The sequence below is a fragment of the Pezoporus occidentalis genome, unplaced genomic scaffold, assembly GCF_034315485.1.
Source record: "Pezoporus occidentalis ecotype Australia unplaced genomic scaffold, CSIRO_AGI_Poc_V1 ctg45, whole genome shotgun sequence".
Classification (NCBI taxonomy): domain Eukaryota; kingdom Metazoa; phylum Chordata; class Aves; order Psittaciformes; family Psittacidae; genus Pezoporus; species Pezoporus occidentalis.
Genome location: NW_026915780.1, coordinates 1,029,542 through 1,053,772, shown reverse-complemented (window position 1 = coordinate 1,053,772; position 24,231 = coordinate 1,029,542). Strand labels below are relative to the sequence as shown.

Here is a 24,231-nt window from a genome sequence, read left to right as displayed (position 1 = left end):
AAAATGGACAATTCCATATTCAAAATTCTTCCCTCTCCAGGATGACAAAAGACTGTAAGGAAGAGAAATACCCACAGAATAGAAGCATTCCCTTTCCCTGCAACTTCCTTGCATCTGCCCTACATTTTTTAGACTGAACTGTAGCCCTCGGGTCCTTTTAGATCCCCAGTGATGATTAATGCCCAAATAACCAAGGCAGCAAGAACCCCACTCCCTTTGCAGCCTGCCAGAGAAGCTAAACCCTTTCAGACACACACCGGCACAGCCACAGTGTTCTCCATTTATGTCTTAGCAAGCTTAGTTATTGCAAGATACAGCAGTAAATAACAGCAAACTCCCAGAAAATATTCCAAGCAATAAAAATGAAGTAGTCTCTCTACAGTATTTAAATAATTCAGAGTGGTAACATTGCTTTATGGCCACTTCCCTTCCTACAGCCCAGTTTCCCAGCCTCAGTAGTTGTTGTTCCTACAACTGAAGAGCCCGTGGCTCATCTCGATGCACAAACACACTCATTACTACTTGCTTTCCTAAGGAGACAGCACTTTCCTGTGAGCAAAGCCTAAGTTACGAGTCTCACTGAAGAACTCAAAATAGACATTTTAATTTTATGCAATTCCCTTTATCCTGCCGAGATAATTCCTCTTTTATTACGCTTCATTTGGGAGACATTTGTCGCCAATCAGGAGCCATACTAGAGGCAACCCTCACCTGCTTACGTTCCTCTGAATTCAGCAGAAGGTAGCGCGGATCAAACACTATTTTGTGCAACTCCTTTTCCCACGTAGAAAAAGCTGAAACCTGTGAAATACACAAACACAGCTGCATTAAGGAATTTTAATAAGGATGTGAAAGAAGAAAATGTTCCAAGGTGAAGCAAAAGAGCAGTTCAGAAAGCTAATGAACCCCCTAAAGGATGCTTCAGAGAAGTTGGAAGTTGAATTCTAATCTGTTTCTGGCAATGCTCTGGTCGCCCCCACACCATTACTATTGATTTGCTCTAGGACATCTCAGGGAGTGTCTGGGAGAGGGTTATTCCACATTTTTGGTGGAAAGAATCCATAGCAGAAAGGAAAGTGCCATTTTATGACCCCCTTTGTACAACAGAAGCATCAATTTCCAGCTAAACAATTATCTCAGCTTTAACTCTCCTCCTCTCTGAAATTGAAATTCTAACTCAAATGAGCTGCCAGTGCGTGCACACAAAGAAGAACTAGGGGTGAGACTCTTCAAGATGCTAGAAGAGGGGAGACTGAGATGAGCTCTTAGGCAGAAGCTCTTCCCTGTGAGGGTGCTGAGGCGCTGGCACAGGGTGCCCAGAGAAGCTGTGGCTGCCCCATCCCTGGCAGTGTTCAAGGCCAGGTTGGACACAGGGGCTTGGAGCAAGCTGCTCCAGTGGAAGGGGTCCCTGCCCGTGGCAGGGGTTGGAGCTGGAGGAGCTTTGAGGTCCCTTCAGCACAAACCAGGCTGGGGTTCAAACACCAGGTTTCACGGGAAACGTGCCATTTCCCTCCAGCAGCATGGCTGTCACATCTCCTCCATTTAGAGGCTTCCCCCCTTTCCCAGTGAACCCAGCTCTCCAGAGCAGGACCCTGGTCTTCCACCCAAGCCCCTTATACCCTACATGGCTCACATTCCTGCAGCTACATGGAATGAAAATATCACACTCCTACAGAGCTTCTTCCACCTTCTCCCAGAGCGCTTTTGGATGTGTGGGCTGTAAGGACCACTGTGGGTCTGAGCAGGTCCCTTTCATGCTCAGTGCCCTGTGCCAAAGAGTTCTACAACACAACAGTCTGGGAGCATAGGACTGAGATCCCCAGGCTGGTTTCTGTGCCTTGTACCACATCAGTGTTAATTAATTTGTTACAGAAAACTCTGGAGTAACATAAAATATTCTAATCATTCATCTAATTACAATGAAGAATAAATTCACTAAAAAAAAGTAAGTATGTGAAGCATAATTAAAATAGAGCATTTAATGCTCAAGCAGGAAAGCTGTGATGAAGTCAAGTGGGTTTGTGGATCACCCTCCATGCCCACACAGGTGGACGAGTCCCAAGGTTTGGGGTTTCGTCCTGGAAAGGTTCTTGGCTTCAGGAGTACTTCCCCCCTTCAGAAGGATCAAGCAAGAATCCTTTCCTTTAGGGTATCTTACATACACGTGGACGTCAGCTTTGCTCAGAGTACAAAGGCCAGTTAGAACACAAAGCTAGTTAAGCTTGGGCTAATTCATCACAGATTCATTTGCAGAATCATAAAATCATGGGATGAAATTCCAGGAGGATATCAGAAATTCCATTTTTTTTCCATAGGAAAACTTGCCACAGACTTTATAGTGCCATTGTCCTGGAGACAGACCAAAAATCCTATAAAACTTCACAAGAAATAATCTTCTGTTGCTGTAACTGATGTAGGATTTAGAACCACGCTGAAGATCTTCCCACCCAGTTCAAGCTCTTCGCAATGTCACCAAGGAACTTCTTGAGAAATAACAACATTACGAGAAGATGGCAGGAGATGTTCATTAAATAACCAGGCTAAAAGAACACTGACAGCCTCACTTTATGTCAAGCACTGCCAAGAAGCTGGTGCTAACCAGTGCCTTCTCTGGACCTTTAAAACCTGCTCAGGGCAAAAGCAAAGTAAGCAATTATCACTGCCTTTTAAATAATAGCAAAACCAAGCAGCAGATTTCCTGATTTTCTTGTTTTTATCAGTAAGTCTGACTCACACTGGAAACATTTGAGGAATCCTATTATAGAACATCCCTAATGCTTTTGATTTTGACTTACTGCCCCCTGACTTAAATGATGCCAGCAGACGTCTTTAACCAGTATTCATTTCTGGCACTTCTGCATTTTTTAAGCATAAATAACAAAATGTGTTAATAAAGCAGGTCTGGTGTGGAGATAATTTACTGTTGAGCTTCTGGAGCTCTAATTATCTACCTTTAAAGCCTGCTGATTACCAGTGATAAATATCACAGGCTTTGCTGCCTAACAACAGACACCTTGGATATTTATTCTTTACAGAAATTACATGAACTTCTACAGAATATGTATCTGCAGAGTGTTGGAGGGAGGCAAAAAATCTGCACTCACTGCTCCATTATACACCCATTTACATTGGCAGGACTAGGACCTAAACCTGGTGTGCTTACTAATTCCATTCAGGCTCAAAATGATCAGTTCACTGGCAGTGTTCAAGGCCAGGTTGGACACAGGGGCTTGGAGCAAGCTGCTCTAGTGGAAGGGGTCCCTGCCCATGGCAGGGGTTGGAGCCGGAGGAGCTTTAAGGTCCCTTCCAACACAAACCAGTCTGGGATTCCATGGCTCTGGATGGCCAGTAAATGAATTTGGAATCATGAGAGTTTGTGGTGATGATGCTAAACGAAGCAAAGAGCTTGCCAGGACTGTTCTAGGTAGAAAATACTCCTAAGCCTGGCACTGCCTTTCAGGTGATGTACACAACACATCTCTTCCTCTTTGTTCCATTTCTGAGGTTCATGCTGGACCCCAGGGCTGGTGTGTGACCACGGTCCCCATGCCCTGCTCAGCCACTGGTCTGCAGGGAAGATCTACCACCTCTGGTTATCTTTGGGTCTGTCTACAGGCATTTACCTGCAACTGCACCTGCAAAGGGCTTTCAGTTCCACAAGGCCGTGTTTGACCGGGTGGCATTGGAAGAACAGTCACAGTAGAGTACAGCAAACCCAGCATGGCTAAAAGGCAGAAAAACCTTCAGTAATTCGTCATTTGACTGCTAAGTCACAGTTATGAAATTATTCCTGTAGTGCTCCTAGATGCTGCTCTAGCTTAATAAAGGGGATATGTCAGAGAAAACAAGCGTTTCTTACCCCTCTCTCCAGAAGCATGTCTCGGAAATGAGTGATACGCTCTTCTAGGGGAGGCGTGACCTGAGGTGCTGATGTCTCCTCATTTTTCTCCTCCGTTTCAGCCTTTCGCTGGTCAGCAGCTTGGGAATCTTCTGTTCTTTAACAAGGTAAGATAGACAACAGTTCAGTAATTGACAGCTGGGGAGGGGACTTTCAACCCTCCCAAGAAAACCCTCCAGGATGTTGGACTTCTTGCTCACAAGCGAAGGTTGACAGCTCAGAAGTTACCCAGCCCTGTGCTGTGTTATTAAACCATGGGGCTCACGGGCCCTGCCAGTGGATCTCCGACAGCTCATTATGCGGAAGGATGCTCATCGGTGTGATCACAGAGGAGCTCAGCACCACAATGCTAGGGTCTATTGCAAGCTACAGAAATATGACAACTTCATACCACATGTGTCAAGGACTGGAGACTCGAAAGCTGTGACTGAAGAGACTCAACTTGGTTTATTTTTCCATCCTCTGCCTTTGTGCCCCAGAACTTGAAAGTCAACACTGATCTTTATTTTATGCTCTCATGCACCCCAGGAGCTCACTCCTAAGGGAAGAAATCTGGCAATGCACAAACCTGCCAATAAAGCATCAGCGAAGAACCTGCCCTTTGTCAGTGCAGAAAGGTCCATATTTATCCTGACAGCCCTTTTCTTAGGTTGCACCTGATTTGGATAAATAGCTGCTTCTGAGAAATACTATGTATTGCCTGAGTCCCTTTGCCTGCAGGAACCCCCTGGATAAAGGCACATAGATAGCATTGCTGTGCCCCATCCCTGGCAGTGTTCAAGGCCAGGTTGGATGGGGCTTGGAGCAAGCTGCTCTAGTGGAAGGGGTCCCTGGCCGTGGGAGCAGGGGTTGGAAGTGGATGAGCCTTAAGGTCCCTTCCAACACAAACCAGGCTGGGATTCTATGAATGAATGTAAGGCTTTTTCTGGAAAGGTCTGGAGTCTTCACAAGGTTCAAGTGAGGATAATGGATATAAGATGATTTCTTTTTTAGCCTCCTACCGGCATGACTGCATTTTCTACTGAGGCAATTTTCCCCACTACAGAATAATACTTAGTTTGAAATTTCAACAGGAAAGCATTATTTTGTTTCCAAGCAAATGAATAAATTAGTCTGGAATGCGAGCTCTGGCGGGCTATCTTCCTTCTGCAAATAATTACATTACACTCACATTTATCCTAAAATGATGCTGTGCTACTAGTGATTTGAGAGATACCAACTTGGTGTTCTTCACAGATTGACAGTGACTTTCATATTGTAATAGCGCATTTCAGTCTGTGACATGATCCATGAAAGGTTCAATCCAATCCTTAGTAGATACAAAGTGCTTTTTCAAGCCCAAACTGGGAGGAATACAGCATCCTGCTCCACCAGCCAAGCACCAGAAGAGCCCCTCTTTCCTTCAGTCCTCCTCATGCAATTGAAAATGATGCTGCAAATCACACAGGCTTTTTTCTCGTGGCAAAAATGACAATAAAGAATACAACGCAATAGAGACTAGAACACAATAAAGAATTTTCTTTAGAAAATAATACAATAATCTGCACAAACAACAATGTGACTTCCTTCTCAGACGGACACATGCGGGCAGCCTACTAGAACAATCCTGGAAGCCTGGAAATCTTCACACGGATAGGGCAGTGGGATGTTTTTATGTAACTGTGGTACCCACTGACAAAAGAAGAGACAATGGGCAACGGGCACAAAGAGGAAAATCTATCTAAGCACAGGAAAAAGCTTTTTTACTGTGATGCTGGTTGGCACTGGGGCAGGCTTCCCAGGGAGGCTGTGGGGCTCCAGCCTTGGAGATGCTCAACGCACTGGACCTGCTGGGAGCAGGGGGACGGAGGTGTCCCCAGCCCTTCTGCCACTGTGAAGAAACCCCAAAAGACCTAAGTTTCTCTGAAGATTACTTTACTCTTTATATTAACCTGCTCTAGTGGAAGGTGTCCCTGCCCATGGCAGGGGGCTGGAACTGGATGAGCTTTAAGGTCCCTTCCAACCCAAACCATTCCAGGATTCTGTGATTCTATGAACTTATGGCAAGGTTCTTAGAGCTTTAAATAGCTTCTCAATGAACATCTTGTCACAAATCTCAAGTACAATAAAGGTTGTATTATTTATTATGCCATACATAAAAACAACATAATGTAAAGGATGGCATAAACAGCAGTTGATATAAATTCATTATCACCTGCTATTCAACTTCTGTGGCATAAAGTCACAACTGCGGGTTGTTTTGCAGTGCTGTTCTGCTGCCTGTGCCCAGCAAATGTTGCTGGCAATTCAAGATGCTGGCCACCACCCTGTTGCATTTATGATGTGGTTGCGCTTTTAGCTTGATTGCTGTATGATTTATGCTTATATATGCATATATACGTATCTATGTATCTATTAATATATACCACAAGAATGATGCTACAGTGCATTAAGGCAGGAGAGTCAGGCAGCATCTCTGTGGTAGGCTGAGACTGCTCAGCTTGAGCTGCATTTACTTATTTGCTTTGGGGAAAAGGCACATATATGGAGATGTATTTCTGCAAATAAATACAAGGTAAATTCTGCAAATATCTAAAAAGATGGGCCTTATTTGGGACTGATAATTTTGACAGTGTTCCTTTGAGTATAAAGAAAATAAGAGACTAAAAGTTAGTATTTCAAGTGAGTAAGTCATGGAAACCCAGTGAAGATGAGATAACATTCTTTACTCACAAGTGGACAGTGAAAGAGGCACTTTTAACACAATAATCTTTGAATAAGTGCATTTTTCTGGAGTTCTTTCAATAAGATTCTCGAGTTTTAGAATTCTCCTTAGCTACACGAATGGAAAGATGCTTTCACATTTTCTCAGCCAGTCACTAAAGGGAATCCCTTTAATAGCACATGGAAAACATCCACCTCTGTACACAGGTCATAATGCGGCCCATTGCTGTCAAACCCACTGACATCAGAAGATGTATTCCTAAGTATTTTATACTAAATATAAACTTTTATACTGTTTACGAATGCAAAACACTATGTAAATAGGACATATTTAGGACACATAAAGTATAAATAGACTCTCTTACACCACGCATTAAATGCTTAAATAGCATGAGTATTCCATCTGGGAGTATCCGACTTTTCCCTCATACCAACACAAAACCACAGAAAGTCTTCCCAAGGTCAGAGGAACCACCCGATGTAGTAGGATAGGAACAGCAATGAGAATAGGATTATCCTCAATATATTCATTTGGAAAACACAAGACATTTGCTGTGCTCGCTCAGCACGATGCCCTCAAAATATAACACACTATTCTATGCAGATTTATTTTACAGGCTTATTTTTTAATGGCCCAAACCAGTATCTTACCCTTAGCAGCCGACGCTAGCTGCAGTTAGGTTAACTAGAATGAAATGTCTCTAAGGTACTCCTTAAAACACAAGCTGTTTCCTTCCTTTTCTTCCTGCTCTGGTGAAGGATGAGGGAGTTGCTTGTTTGGCACATGGGGTTTTTTGCCTCTTACTTCCTCAGAGTTGGAAACGCACATAGTAATAAAGGTCAAATGAAAGCACAATAACAGAAATACCTCCGGATATTCTAAGCTGGCAGCCTGACACCAGTGGAAAACAATCTGCTCCACTTCAATGAAGATAAAGCTTTTATCCAGTGTCTTTGAAACAACCACATATATCTTTATAATCTTTTCTTTTAACCATTTCAAAATAAGCATGAATTTGACAAAAACTGATGGATTTCAGGGGAAACAGAGATTATAGAGAATCATGGGGTTTGATGAAGACTGGCTACCTTAAGAGTGACTTTCATAAGGAGTTATCCACACATAAAAGAACTGTATTTCTCTTTACATTTATTTGTGCCAGACATTAGCTTCCCAACATTATATATAGATAAGGAAACTTTAGAACTTACTTATTTCTCTTAGTTTTGATGCTAAGATCATCAGTTTCATCCCCTGGGCAAGAGCTAACACATTTGTCTGCTAAAAAGAAATAAATAGTTATTAGATTTGAACTAGATAAATGGGAATACAGATTCCTCAAATTAACCTTTCATTCCCTGCCTTTGGCTGCTGCTCAGATATTTGCTATTCTTCCCTCTCCACAGAGCGCTTTAAAAATAACACATCTTTCATCAGATCCTCACAATTGCCTTCACCCAAATGAAAGTGATAGCAATAAACCCGACCATTTCCATTCTGAAAAGCTCCTCATTTTTCATTTGTGACATGACTGGTTTAAATCTTGTTACGGTTTCACCTGATCCTCCCTCCTCCCTTCCCTTACAAATGCAACTACAAAGGCATTTCTGCACGGTAATGTCAGTACTGGCAACCAAGGATTCAACAGCAGCACCTCGCACCAGAACTTCCCTCCTCAGCCCATTCCTTTCTTATATAAGCAAATATAATGCTATTTTTCTGGGATTCCACCCCCAGTGCATCAAGATCATGGGGATACCAACAACCTCCATGCTCCTTATGCCACAGGTAACTCCAAGGTAATGTTACGCTCCTGGCTTGGTCTGGACAACCATCCTTGGAGGACTCTGGGGTTGCACTGTCACATAATGAATGTGAAGCATATGGGACAGATATGTATTATTTCTGGAAATCCTTTTTCTTCAGGTACACAAACTGCAGTTTTCATCACAAATCAAAGAGAGCATCAGGAGCCACATCCACTCAGTGCTCGGCTTGTGCTGGGGACTCCAGTAGTTCACCATGAGAAACATAATAATCAAGGTGTATGCACATGGTTAGCTTGGGCATATCAGAAACACCAAACGTCAGCCTCTCTGTATTACCGTGGTAATGAAAACATGGCTTGCTATGGAGGAAATGATGAAAAAGTAAATCAAAAATAAAGCTAAAATTGAACTAAGGTTATGGAGTTTAAAGGTTTGAATAACTTGGTATGGTGAGATCTGATCTCACTGAAATCAGATGAAACTCCAAGCCATTTCCTACAAAATGGGTCTAATATCTGCATCATTGAAGATAAGAGAAAATTGGCCATTTATTTCAAGTTTCAATTTAAGAATCTTGTTCTCAGCTCATTTTGCTTCCCTATTTTAGGTAAATGACACGTTTATTAGTGTGCTCCCAGCAAATGTTACCTTTTCATATTAAGTGTTTGAAGAACGCCAACACTAAATCACTGCAAAAGGAACAACAAAAACCAAATGGCAGCTGCAATGTTGCAGTGAGGGAAGACCAGGAACAGAGAGCACATAAGGAGGAAATACAAAAGGACAATGTACAAACTAGAACATAAAATGTTCATACAGAGAGATGAACGGCATTCCAAACTACGGAGAGTTTGATCTCAACATTCCTGACAACACATGAGCATTATGGATACAAAAATGAATTTGATATCATTTTAAATAAACACAAGTTCATGGGAGCTGTTACCTCTACTTGGAAATTGTTCTTTGGGACACCTGATCAAAACCACAGAGAAATAGGAAAAACAGCCTGCAATGGAGTGTAATTCAACAGAGATGTTATAAAGCTGTTTATCAGGGGATGAACAACCTGGGGAGGCAGCAGTGGTCTGAACTTTAAGGAATTCAGGAGGCAAAAATACAATGAGTCGTATTTTGGAGGTAAAAATATGACATATCTGAAGGTAAAAATATGACAGAGTACTTAATGGTGTCTTCCAAGAGAGCTGAAGGTGACTGGGCAAGCACAGTCCCGCTCCTACCCAATTTCACAACTGATAAAGAAGAGGAGAAGCCATTTGTCACTCCACAGCCAGAGCTGGCTCGAGGACATATGCGTGGACATTACAAACACTGATGGGATGTTCTTTTACTAAAGCAAGTGGTGAGAAGTCTGGCCAGGGCAGTGAGTCTTTCCCATTCAGCGTTTCAACAGGACAAGAGCAAACTCACTGGCGATGACAAACAATTACATGGGGCTCTACAGGTACTTGAAGAATACAAATCTGAAGTCAAATTAGATCAGAATCTTTCACAGACTTCTGAAAAGGATACAGAATTTCTAGATTTTACTGTGTAAAATAGGTCAACTGCATTTATACAACCAAATCTTAGCCACCATCTAGCCTTCAGACAAAAGAACTCTGATACAAAGGGGGCTGCAGGAAAGCTGGAGAGGGGCTTGGGACAAGGGATGTAGGCACAGGCCAAGGGGAATGGCTTTAACCTGCCCGAGGGGAGACTGAGATGAGCTCTTAGGCAGAAGCTCTTCCCTGTGAGGGTGCTGAGGCGCTGGCACAGGGTGCCCAGAGAAGCTGTGGCTGCCCCATCCCTGGCAGTGCTCAAGGCCAGGTTGCACACAGGGGCTTGGAGCAAGCTGCTCCGGTGGAAGGGGTCCCTGCCCGTGGCAGGGTTGGAGCTGGAGGAGCTTTAAGATCCCTTCCAGCACAAACCAGGCTGGGATCCTGTGATTTCAGAGTTTGCTTCCATCTGCTGGCTCCTGACACACGTCAGGTTCTCCCAGAGAGCAATGACAGCCTCCCAAGTCCTTCTCACTTTCCCTGCATGACTGACTGCGGTGGTTATACTGCCTTGGATAAATGGAACGAGATTAGAATCAGCATCATCACTTCAAATTTCAGTGCAAAGGGAAGCTCAGTAAAACATGACAAACGCTATCTATACTTTCACTCAGGAACCTACTGATTCACTTTGTACTGCTGGACCTCTGCTAAGATTATAAACTGACTTTGAAAGGGAAGAGAGGCAGCCAAGCACAAAATCTAGTAATTGATTTAAAGCTTTGAGGAAGAATATTACCTGGCAGCAATCTTTCCATGAAATCACTGCCCCAATCTGACGGTCTATCAAGTTTAGAGCTTCTTAATGAAATCATTCAGCTAATCCCAGCCAAGTCATGAATTCCAGCTCAATCTCCAGAACAAAGAGGGAACACCAGCGTTCACCAGGTGAGTTGAAGCATTATCAAGCCACTGGCCAGACGCAAAGATGTGATCAGCAGTGCTGTAGAGTATGTACTGCACATAAGCTTGGGAGCTTACCTATATGTAGGAGCCATGCTTTATACATACATTTGAAAGCTAGAGGGTCCTAAGTATCTGTGGGAACAGACTAAACTAAATCATAACTGGTTTTGAACAGGGATCATACCAACTATGAATTAACTAGCCATTATCTGAGGCCAGAATGTCCGTTTTCTTTTAATTAGCTGAATAAATAACTTCCTCAGCCTGAACATCCAGAGAAACCATTTGAGCAGAGGAAGGAATAGGAATAGATAAGAATGGGTTTTTGCCATTGTAGTAAGACAAATATTTCAAGGAATCTTTGAGGGCAAATAGGGATATTATGGTCAGTCTGTCACCCCGGTGACGTCCCCATGGAGGAGCCGGGGATGCCAGCTGAGAGACGGCCTGATGGGAACACATCAGTAATGAGTATATAACATACACCTCAACACCTTACACATCTCCCTAAGAACTAATACTTAGTGGAGGTGGAGGAATTGATAAATGAGTAATTTTGCATTTATGCTCAAATTACAAGTGCGCTTGTTCTTTCAGCAGAGGGATGCACAACCTCCAGCATCCCATGAAGAACTACTCTGCCAACTTCTTTTCATGCCTGTGATTTAAGACTTCCAATTAAAACTCAGCAGCACCAACTAAACTAAATAAGTTTGGCAACCATTTTTGGAAGCACACAGCTCATGTGTTATTTATTTACTCCAGATTCCGAGCTAAGAGAAATAGTGACAAGTAATTCCTTTCACCTCAGCAGCTCATATATACTAATTATAACCTGACTCTCTCAAATAGCGAGCAACCACAATTCCCAGCTATATCAAGGAAGATTAAGACTATTAGCAATGATGATAACCATGGTCACAAAGCAACTGGTGCATGAATCAGATCTGCGTGGTATATATAGGTAATAAACAGAAAGGATGGAACACACAGCAAAAAATAGACTTTGAAGCAGCACATATCAACAACAACTTTAGACTCTTCTCTTTAATTACAGACCATGAACAATGACCCTCAGTTTTGTCCTTGGGCATCATTCCCTGTGGTCAGCAATTATTTGGTCTTTCAGTATAACCTGTACCAGCAAACATGTGCCATATTTTTCTCCTGAAGAATGAACTTCAGGCTTTGGAATTATTAGATATACAGCTGAAGTTCTTCACGCCACAGACATAAATGATACATAAAAGAGCACCTGATGATTGAAATTTATATTGAAAAACGTTATGACATTATATGGGGATAAAGACTAAAAGAAAACCACTCTTTGCAGCTTTTTTTATCAGCACACTTCTGCTAACACAGGTAACATAAATCCTGATTATCATTCACTTTTATCTACCTGCAGGCAGGTCACGCTAACTGGCAGGTGTGCCTGTGGATCAAAGCATGCGGTCTAGATGCAGCTGGATGTCCTGCCAGTAAGAGCAGGTCTTACTGGCACTGCTCCTACATGAAAGCCAACATAAGGCATCAGGAAACAAAATGATCACTGACACCCCATCCCTGGCAGTGTTCAAAGCCAGGTTGGACACAGGGGCTTGGAGCAAGCTGCTCTAGTGGAAGGGGTCCCTGCCCTTGGCAGGGGTTGGAACTGGAGGAGCTTTAAGGTCTCTTCCAACCCAAACCAGTCTGGGATTCTATGGCACGGAGCAGTGACCAGTACCACAAGAGTCCACAAAAACTGGTGAAACGTAATCTTTGGAGAGCAATGTGGTGGAACAAACATGGAGACACTACTGCACAGGCTGGCATGTGGGGCTGCTCCTGGACCGCTCACCAGCACGGACAAAGTCTGGCCTGAACATCTCTGGTACTACAGAGAGCAGGGAAAAAGATGGAGTATGGGATGGGAGAGGCAAGCTGGGAAAACTGCCTCCATGAACTGGTCATGATGGGAATGACTGGATAGCAAATACCCTGATCACCGACCAGCCAAACAGTGTATTTAAACTGTGTTTTGAAGCACTGAGCACACAGCCCTGCAGGTCAGCATGCTGTTCTTCAGCACAACTAAGTAACAGGAATTCAGCATTTAGAAGGTGACTGCAGGGTCATGTTTAGATGCAAGCACCCATGTTTCCACCAGACCTTTGAACACTCATCAAAGATTTACTACAGGGATTTTCCTGCCCCCCCCCACTTTGGTTGGATAATCATTAGCTATGGAGCATCTCCCTCTGTATAACAGCTGAATAATGCACTGGTAATGCATTCCTAATGTACATCTTGGAAATAAGTGTAATAAAACATAAAGACAGCGTCTTCCGAGACGTATTTTCTACATCAAAGATTGATTCAGTATAAGAAGGCACCTGGTTCTTCATTGCCAATAATGAGAATACTCTATCCCCAAGCTCAGCAGTGCTGTGAAAATAAGGATTTTGCAATAAACATCAATTTTAACGCAATACTTGAGATGAAATCCCCAAAGGAAACCCACTCTAATTACAGTTATCAAACTTTCTCTGAGCGTATTTAGTGACCACGCTTCATTCCATATTTGAGTTTAAATAGAGGCAAATAATCACAGGGCTTTAGTTACTTGCTGCAGCTTCCAGCTTGCGCTTGTGAGGAGGATCCTCGATGATCCGGTTTATGTCGCCGCGGTGCTTCAGGTCCACCGGCTTCTCCCAGACTGACAGCTGCATTGTAGGGTTGAAGAAGAAGACCCGGTCATCTCCAGTCCAGACTACACACCTATTCCAAGTGATAGACTATGCTTAGATAACGTCAGGTACACCCACGAACAAGCAGTTAACCCACAGCTGATTTATTGCACCCCTGTTTGCAGCCTGTGGGTTGAGGCTCCTCTTGGATTGACAGCCTGCTCCACACCAGCCCACGCCAGTCACCTCAGGTAGGATAAAATGTCACAGAAATGGTCTGAACACCCCCAGAAAAGCAGTGGGGGGAATATTCTCTCACAGATGGGAAAAAGAACCAGGCAGGGAGGAGCGCTGTGGTGCCCACAGCAAGGGAAGCCACAGGAAAACACATTGCATGTTCTAAAGACACAGCTGAGAGCAGCAGGTAGCAGAACCCTCAGCACTGGGGCTGGGTGCCCATCACTTCAATGGCCTTGATGACCACGGGTTGGTGCTTTGCCTGCTACTAGCAGGGAGGAGGTACAACCACAGCATCCCCATGGCAACCCAACAGCGTCCCCATAGCATCCCATGGCATCTCAATGGCATCCCTGCTGGCTCCCACCATGGCCTGCTCTGGGCAGGTACCACCAGGCACTGTAGAAATCTGCCACAAAGGTTTAGGTTGGGTTTTATGGGCTCTTTCAAGTATGAAAAACACGCCCAAGTGCAGCTGAGCAAGCTGCAGCTCCCTGGCTCAGTCAGTTTGAATATGCACAGCAGCAGTTCAACTTCTTGTCCTGGCATTAATTTTAGATCAGGTAAAACAACATGAAAATAAGCACCACACCATCCTTAATAGACATTCAAACCCCCCAAGTTGCACTTCACTAAATCTGTATACTAAATATACTAAATCTATATGTAAATAAACAACCAGAATATCAATCTCAAACCCACATGCTCTGAATCACAATGAAAACTAACAAACATCATCTACACACTTTGACTTCCTCATGCACACAAATACTTCTAATAGGAAAATGCTGGTCTCTGAAGCAGAAACACATGGAAGGAAAAAATCTTATCATTAGAAGATGCTTTACTGTGATTAAAATCAGGAACAAAACTGGTTAACAAAGAGACTAGTCTGGGTAAAAGACTGCAAACATGAAAATGCTCCATCACTGTGGAGTGCTATAAGATAACCCAAGGTACTGTGTACCATGGTAAGACATCACCACTGATCTTGCCCAGACATGTAATGAAAGATGCACAACCCCTGTAAGAAGCCACGGAGGAAGCTTCAAGGTGATTGCAACAACTTGGTATAAGTGTGTTCCTGAGCCTGAAAATCCCTGTCATCATGTTCAGTGGAGTTAAATGATCTCCCAGGAAACAGGAGCACAGAACTGGCTGTACAAACCCAGCTGTGGACTTTAGGCACATCCCATGGAGGTTCTGGCACCCTGGATGCAGTAATAGGGATGTGACAAATATTTGAATAACTTTATTTTGATGCCTAACTGTTTTGGATCACAAACAGCCCCGCAAGACATCCTCTGTTAGGGTTCTGGTGGAAGGGACCTTAAAGATCAACCTGCTCCAACCCCTGCAGGGACCCCTTCCACTAGAGCAGCTTGCTCCAAGCCCCTGCGTCCAACCTGGCCTTGAACACTGCCAGGGATGGGGTATGGTAACACATTTTCTGTCTCTAGGGGCACGCTGCTGAGCACAGTGCTCCCCTGGCCTCACACACACACATTGATGGTGCTCCCTGACCTCCGAGTATCACCATGTCCCATGTGCCACCACTGCAGGTTAGAAACTCTGGGGTCCTTTGCTGACACCTCTTCCCTTTCTATGACTAACATAATTTGACATTTAGTTTAAGATTAAAGTCCCTTTCCCCCTGTAACACACCACTTCTACCCCTTTGGTATAAAATGGTTTCAGTTATCCAAAGGGGTAAGTGGTACTTTGCTTCAGTCACAGAGCATAAGCTGGAAATGGAGATATTGTTATGATCATGTTCCCCTTTAGTAAACTGTGTTTACGAATGAGTAAGGGCACAAGATAATGATGTTAGTGGGGTTTTGATTCCATCAGGTGAGTAAGGTTTGCTGAGATGCCTGAAAACTTTTCTGCCATTAAATATTATGGTCTAGCTTCTTCTCGCAGGAGTTGTCACCTCAACCAATGGTCCCTACACACTAAACAGTCCTCTGGAAACCGAGAAATCCTGGGTTTCTCCTTAAGAGACTGAAATATCACAAGCTTAGATCTGAGAGGAGTGCACTTGAGTGGAGGTCCTGGATTCCCATCCCACACCAAGCAGATGCTGCTGTAGGAGGGGGTGCTGTTAGCTCCCACTGTGAGTACCATCAGCTACTGCTCTTCCCTGTAAGAAAGGAGGAACCATAACCCACTTATGACAGCGCTGGACTCAAGCAGCTCCTCTGCACTACACTACAGAGCAGCAATTGTCAGGAAGAGAAACGACTGATGTAAATAATGTATTTACAATGTTGAGACGAAGTAGGATGTTGGACTGTGCTTACAATAGCGGTCTGTAAAATGGCACAATATAATAATAACAAATAATGGATGATATACACATAGAGTGCCAAAGATCCCACAGACAGGCCAAGGGGAATGGCTTTAACCTGCCAGAGGGGAGACTGAGATGAGCTCTTAGGCAGAAGCTCTTCCCTGTGAGGGTGCTGAGGCGCTGGCACAGGGTGCCCAGAGAAGCTGTGGTTGCCCCATCCCTGGCAGTGCTCAAGGCCAGGTTGGACACAGGGGCTTGGAGCAAGCTGCTCTAGTGGAAGGGGTCCCTGCTCGTGGCAGGGGTTGGAGCTGGAGGAGCTTTGAGGTCCCTTCAGCACAAACCAGGCTGGGATTCTAGACCAGCCACAGAGTAGAACTCATTACTATGAGATGTAGTTACCCAGTATGTAGTTACCTGAATGGGAACATGGTCAGGAACCAGGATCATGAGATTAATTAGAAGCTCTAGTAGAAGCTTGGACAGGACCCCAGCATTGCTACTTAACATCCAGGGCAGTGTGTCTTCCCCATGTAACAGAGCACTAATGCATTTCTGGCAACGGAAACAGCACTGCTGAATGGCTTTTAGCAATTGCTTACCATGGTGATCCCGGCACTGGAGTGGATGCCACGGGCCTGTTGCCACTGGATGAGCTGTCATCCTCATTTACTAGTTTAAATGAATGCTCCTTGAAAGACAGATAGAGATTAGTCAGCAAATGAAGCCGATGCAGAAGGCTGCTATTGCTACACAAATCACTCCCTTTAACTTGAAGTGGTTCAACCTCATGGCCATTATTGCACAAGGGGCTTTATGAACAACCAGCTACCTTGGGAATAGACCAGAAACGGGGAATCACAAAACGTCGCCTGACGTAAAGCAATAGAAATGAAAAACCAGCAGACACGCTTTTATCCACGCCAACAGCTCACAGGGGAGAGTGGATATGATTGCATACTGCAGCCCGAGATGCAGGAATCCCCCCGTGACAGGGCCAGGCTGTTTGGATGGAGCAACAGGCAATGCAGGAGGTTGCATGGTGCAACCAGCAAGTACAGGTGCTGTTTTACCTGCTGAAGAACAGCAATTTATTGTAAAAGCTTATGGAAATGAACTGCAAGGGGAGGTCTGGGAGGAAGGCAGTGCTGTGGCTCAGTGCAGTATCAAAATACAAAGATCATAGAACAGGATCCCAACCTGGTTTGGGTTGAAGGGACCTTAAATCTCCTCCAGCTCCAACCCCTGCCACGGGCAGGGACCCCTTACACTAGAGCAGCTTGCTCCAAGCCCCTGTGTCCAACCTGGCCTTGAACACTGCCAGGGATGGGGCAGCCACAGCTTCTCTGGGCACCCTGTGCCAGCGCCTCAGCACCCTCACAGGGAAGAGCTTCTGCCTAAGAGCTCAGCTCAGTCTCCCCTCGGGCAGGTTAAAGCCATTCCCCTTGGCCTGTCCCTACAGGCCCTTGTCCCAAGCCCCTCTCCAGGTTTCTTGTAGGCCCCCTTTAATGAAGAGGTTTTATTCGAGGACCATGTAATTACCTGTAAAGGAGGCTATGGAAGTGCACAGCAATTCAAATCAGTAACATGAAAAGGGGGGCAGGAATAAATTCTTTCTTGCCCCTGGGGCTGATACTGCAATAAGCAGCACAACACCCACCGAGGGGATGATCCTGCCCCGGGCAGGGGCTGAGCCACCTCCACAGGTCGCTGCCACTGCAGTGAGACAGCAAATCACAGACACTGTGATGCGATCACAGCTTCTCAGCACATGAATTGCTTCGTGGGCTGTGTCACAGCTCCACATATGCACACACACACACACACCCCAACCCCTAGACTCACTTCTCCTCCAGTATGGGGAGAAAACCCAGCTGTCAGCATCAAACCCAGCTGTGAGCATCCCTCCTCCGATACCCTGACGCTACAGTGACAGAGCTCCTATAAACCAAGATAAATTAGATAGATAGCTCTTTAAAATCAACCCTAGGAAACCATCCTGTATCAGCAGCACAGCTCCAGCCAGAGGACGCTGCCTTATCCTGACTTGGATTTGTGCAGTTCCATAGCTTAAAGAGGTTTACAGAGGCCCCCCAACCCTGCAGACCTTTTCACCAGCGCTGTGCCCAGGGGTGCTCTTCCTCTCCGTGTGCAGAATCAAGGCGGGTGGGCAGGAGGATCGACTCGATTCTTTGCCATTATCTGTGAGGGAAAAGGATTTCTGTTTAATGGGCAACACATTCCCAATGAGCCACAGCTGGTGAATTAAACCCAGCCCCTCCCTGTTGCCTTCCCCTCTTCCTCCTCACTCACTTAGAATCATAGAATAGTTAGGGTTGGGAAGGACCTTAAGATCATCAAGTTCCAACCCCCCTGCCATGACTTATTGACACACATACGTGTGTGTAACACATGTGTGCTGAGGACCATATTGCCTGTCTAAATACCATCCTGTGTTTTAATGGGACACATTCATACTCTTCAGAGTGAGCGGTTTATTGCTCTGAGATTTTCATCCTGCTTTCCCTGACCCAGGAACAAAGCAGAACCCTGTTGCAGGGCTTCTATAGGACTGCATGTTACATAGCAGATTCACACATCAAAATACTATTCATTTCATTTCAAAATCAGACTACAGCATAGGTGACATGTAACAGGGGCTATACTGAGAGAAAGGTGGAGCCTGAGCCATTTGCTTCACCATGGAATATATCATAATGATAAATATTTAAACAAATGTCGTTTTTCACAGATGAGGACTTAATTTTTATGGGCAGCGAAAAAGAAGCTTTACAAATCATAGCAATTAATTTCCACATTAAAGGAGCAAGGCATAGGGAGCTGCTAATACATATCAAAAGGGTCTCTAAATTTATCTTTCTTCCCTCGACATCTGGTAATCGGGAATCAAAGTGATGTGGGGCCCATGGGTCTTTGAACGTGGTAGTGTCACACTGGCTTCAGCCAGCCCCCGAGCACCCACCTCCACGGAGCAGGAGAGCCAAGGACCAAGGATGCTTCCTGCATGCACTGCTCGGAGCGACCTGGAGCCACAATTAGGGAACCTCGCTTCAATTAAACTGTGCTAATACATTCTCCGTTGCTAACGCACAGCAGAAGGAAGACAGAGTGCAGTTTCTGGGCTATGTCACGGAGGTATTTCGTTATCTCGCCCTGTGTTTTCCTGTCATTCCAACTGCTCTTGCCCAGGGACACCCTTGGTGGCTTGTTCTCCACTCCCACTGTGTGCAACGAGCCAGCCCTCAGCATGGCTGCTGAACGGGTCCTGTACAGCCACCTCCTTTCCGACGAGGGCTTTGAACCGAAATACATGTGTAGGGGATTAAAGGAACCTTTCCAGATGCCCCTCCACAGCAAAGGTTCCTTTGCAACTCATTGATTTTGTAGCAGTTTAAAGCCCAAGGTTGGGATCCCTTTGCAGGCGCACATCTGGTGCCAGGCACGTTCTGCTTGCGCACATTTGGCACAGGCACCATGGCTGTCCACGTGCTAGGAGCCTTTCAGGGCAACGCTGCTGAGTGGCATGGTATGCCTCAGCATTTCCTGCTCCTGTCATGGAACAATCCCTGGAGCAACAGGTCTGGGAGGCCTGTCAGCTGCTGCTGAAAGAAACACAGACCAAAGCTGCTTGGATTCTGTCACTCGGACACGGAGCAGCAGCACTTGGGAAAGGATGCCTAACAAAGCTGGGATTTTAGTTTTGATTTGCAGGGAAATCCCACCAACCCCCCCCCCTTACTCCTTCTATTTCACAAGGACAAAAAAAAAGCTTTTTCTTATTATTAGAATTTTGCTTCCTTTGTAGTCTTCATTATCACATTGGTTTAAGGAGTCACGATGCTTCATTCATGTAGATGCACGCACACACACATGGATGAGGAGCACGACAACTCACTGCCTGGCTTTGGAAGCGTTAATGCAAACACAGAGCTGTCAGTTGGCAGACTTAAACAAACCTTTGCACATGTGAAATTCAGCAGAGGGCTTCCCCGCAGCTGATGCTGAGGAAATGAAATAGGAGAGAGAACCTAAAGCAGCCTTGGCACAGCGCTGGGAGCTCCAGCTTGGTGCAAAGGAAGGTACCACATACGAGGTAAGTACTTTTATTACTGCTGCTCTTCCCCTGCCCTTTCATAAATGAAGATTGGGTTGAAGCATGGAGCAGGGACATGGCTCTCGCACGCTGCAGCCATTCTCACTCCCCTTTGAACCTTACACATCTTCAGCATGGAAACACTGTACTGCAAAGGCCAAAGTCAACCTCTTTTCCTTCCCCCTTTAGAAAGCCCCTCACTGCATCCAAACCGGAAAGCAGAAGCCCCAGGCAGGAGCCTGGGTGCTGTAGGTTTTGCTTGAAATGCAGCACCCGCAGCACAGCACGTCAGTGAATTTCTGCAGCACGCAGTGCATCAGGCATTCGCATGTGCAATATACCTCCACAACATTCTGGACAGTCAGCACATAGGAAGTAAGATGGAAATAAAAGACCCATAAAATAACAGAGAGTCCTGAAAGTCACTGTGCACGTCAGGAGTCGTTTATCTTTATATCCATGGTTGAACATTGAGGCTGGTTTCCATGTCATGTAAAGAAAAAATAACTTGACCTTGTATTCTACCCTCGAGCTCAGAGGCGCTTGGTGCCCATGGAGCAGGGAACACATGCCAGGGCAGGAGCACACCTCAGCTCAGGCTCACTTTGCTATGGAGGGACACCAAGCTTCTGAAAAGCGAGGTGTCAGACCTGCAACTGCAAGGAGGGAGGCAGAGAGCCCGTGCTGCTGAGCCACAGCCCCACTCTGCTTCCAGAGGAGGGCATGAAGCAGAACACTGGCAGAACTTCCTTAGATCGCAGACTCCCAGCCTGGTTTGGGTTGGAAGGGACCTCAAAGCTCCTCCAGCTCCAACCCCTGCCACGGGCAGGGACCCCTTCCACTAGAGCAGCTTGCTCCAAGCCCCTGTGTCCAACCTGGCCTTGAACACTGCCAGGGATGGGGCAGCCACAGCTTCTCTGGGCACCCTGTGCCAGCGCCTCAGCACCCTCACAGGGAAGAGCTTCTGCCTAAGAGCTCATCTCAGTCTCCCCTCTGGCAGGTTAAAGCCATTCCCCTTGGCCTGTCCCTCCATCCCTTGTCCCAAGCCCCTCTCCAGGTTTCCTGCAGCCCCTTCAGGCACTGGAGCTGCTCTCAGGTCTCCCCTTCAGGAGCCTTCTCTTCTCCAGGCTGCCCCAGCCCAGCTCTCTCAGCCTGGCTCCAGAGCAGAGCTGCTCCAGCCCTCGCAGCATCCCCATACTCCCCCCCACCCCAGATCCTTAGAGACTTCTCTGAACACAGAAGGAACAGCCAGCCAGCAAGACGTGTTTACCCTCCAGCAGCAACCAGTGCATGTCTTTGCTCAGGATCACTCTTTTCTCATTAATGAAACTCGTCCCGTGTGTCGTCCCCCCCCCCCTTTAACTTCTGTACATATACAATCCCACAACCTGACAATTAAGCTACCCTGACACGTTTCCAACATAATCACACACCTTTTTTTGCCCCCAAACTCAGCAGTACAATTACTGATGATGTGCTCCTGCGCTCGCTATAACGCCGCTGAAGGATGTGCTGGAGATGGGAGGATAAAGATATCTGATTAAAGACACTACTCTGAGGATCCACAGCAGGTAGAGAGCCATGAATAATTCACAGTATGAAAAATAAAGGTGAAGTAGCAAAACTGTCTTGGGTATATCACAGAGGGTGTAGGCGTGTGACCATAAACATCTCATTAAAAGCAGAATTAGGGAGAGGAAAGAGGGAAGATTGATTCATGCCACAGGAAGCTACGGACAAGAGATTAAACCAAATACTTCGCAAAAGTATTTGGAAGCCAAACCTCCATTAGTTTAAAATTTTGATTCTAAATGTTTCCATTGATGGGATTTTACTTAAAGTGCACACATAGATGACTATAGAATCTTAGAATGGTTTGGGTTGAAGGGACCTCAAAGCTCCTCCAGCTCCAACCCCTGCCACAGGCAGGGACCCCTTCCACTAGAGCAGCTTGCTCCAAGCCCCTGTGTCCAACCTGGCCTTGAGCACTGCCAGGGATGGGGCAGCCACAGCTTCAAGTGCACATTTGCTTTTCTGTGGCACTTAGAGGCTGTGAAAGGTGTGAAAACACCTGTATGAGTGTCACATGCTGTCAATTATGACTCCTGCTTTGATTGTTGTTCCACTGGAGATAAGGACAGTCTGCAGCAACCTGGAGAAGAAGAGTGTGATCTCCTCCGAAACGCTAAAGCAAAGGCCATCGTGGTTGAGTGAAAGTACCACTGTTCTCTGACATGCATTCGGCAGCAAAGCAAAGGTGACAAAAGGAGAACAAAAAAAGATCTTTTGTATTTTTCCAGAGAAAGTTGGAAACAAAAATGTAATGTTTGTCTTATTTACATTACTTGTATGCATATAAAACCATACCGATTGCTCTTCCAAAGTGATGGCCTCCCAACAGCATGGGGCCACGTGGCTTAGGCAATCTATGGATCAAATGTCACACTGGCCTTGTCATTAGATGTCACCTAATCATCAAAAGGCTTTCTACAGACACATCCTTATTCAGCATGCCGGATAACAGCAGGAGCGTTTGTGTTTTCAAGACTGCCAGCAAGGAGTTTATAAAGTATATTCCATGTGGAATACACGAGAAACCAGGATTTCAGTTCTCAACAAGCTGCAGAGCAGCCTGACCCTTGCATGCATCTTCATCCCTGCATTCTTTGAAGAGGTTCAGTATCTCCTCCATCTCACTGGCTTCTGACAAGCAGGCAAGTCAGTACAGCTCTTGGGGACTTTAAGGAGAAGTATGCAATTCTTGGAACACAATAACTACGGGCAATAAAGGAGGTAGGTGTTTACCAGAAGCAAACCAAACCAGACAAGAAACTTCAAGCTGAAGTGTGTCAAGAGACGTGCATGAGCGTTTCTGCAGTTTTAAGGTGTCTGTGTCGTAAAATTTCCAGCGATTTCTAGATAGAGCTGGAATACTCAGCAACATGATTCAGACAGGATCTCATTGAGCAGCAGCTGGACCCGCTTCAGAGGGACCCTCCAGCTCCACTTAAGGATTTGCCCAGCAGAGCTGAGCACGAAGAGCTTTAAGAAGCCTTCATTTTAGCTGTGGGTAGAGGCAGTGAGCCTGGGGAATCCATGAAGGAAACAGCTTAACCGGACAGGTGAGAGCATCTACACCAACTCCATCCCCATGAACAAGGACAGACCAAGCACATTAATTTCTGACTCTTCAACACCTCCACAACTGTGCTAATCCCTGGGTGTGAAGCACCAGATCAATGATACCTGAACTGGTACCCACCTTCTCTGGGCACCCTGTGCCAGCGCCTCAGCACCCTCCCAGGGAAGAGCTTCTGCCTAAGAGCTCAGCTCAGTCTCCCCTCTGGCAGGTTAAAGCCATTCCCCTTGGCCTGTCCCTACATCCCTTGTCCCAAGCCCCTCTCCAGGTTCCCTGCAGCCCCTTCAGGCACTGGAGCTGCTCTCAGGTCTCCCCTTCAGGAGCCTTCTCTTCTCCAGGCTGCCCCAGCCCAGCTCTCTCAGCCTGGCTCCAGAGCAGAGCTGCTCCAGCCCTCGCAGCATCTCCATGGCCTCCTCTGGCCTTGCTCCAACAGCTCCACGTCCCTCTGGTGCTGCTGCCCCAGAGCTGGACCAGGACTGCAGGGCTGATCAATGATGTTCCCAATTTCCTATCAAAATCTGATTTTGATTATGATTTCCAATGCACATATGTGAATCTGAACAAAGCCACAGGACTTCCTCCAGCCTTTGGGAACAGCACTGCCCCTTCTCTCACAATAGCACACACACATTTACATGACAGTAAATGAAGCAGCTTTATCACACAGTACAGCACAAAGCATCCTCCGAGGCTCCAGCCAACGAGCCTTCATGGAGCAACTATCCAAAAGATAACCACATTATCACTGTAATGCTTGTGAATACCACTGGCACGGGACATGAAAAGCCCAAGGACATTTCGGAAACTTGCCTTTTGTATCATCAAATGCAAAGCAACTGCCAGACCAAGCACACAGGATCCAAACCCCTCTGAACACACTCGTAATGAGCTAAAGCAAATGTCATAAAATTTGAGCTGATTTTTTAAGGTTCCCCCATTTCTATGC

General features: G+C 45.7%; 1 protein-coding gene across 2 annotated transcripts in view; it reads right to left on the bottom strand.

Moving 5' to 3' along the window:
* TCERG1L (transcription elongation regulator 1 like) overlaps positions 1–24,231 on the bottom strand; it is a 79,288-nt gene that overhangs the window by 6,848 nt on the left and 48,209 nt on the right. The window contains exons 6-11 of one of the 2 annotated variants that reach the window (XM_062635185.1): positions 18,140–18,234; positions 16,635–16,723; positions 13,442–13,596; positions 7,814–7,880; positions 3,860–3,995; positions 712–801 (exon numbers count right to left, since the gene is read on the bottom strand). In XM_062635185.1, the coding sequence (XP_062491169.1) occupies positions 712–801; positions 3,860–3,995; positions 7,814–7,880; positions 13,442–13,596; positions 16,635–16,723; positions 18,140–18,234 (632 nt within the window). Of the gene's footprint in view, positions 1–711; positions 802–3,859; positions 3,996–7,813; positions 7,884–13,441; positions 13,597–16,634; positions 16,724–18,139; positions 18,235–24,231 lie in introns of both variants that reach the window. The other variant, XM_062635184.1, reaches the window with a different exon arrangement.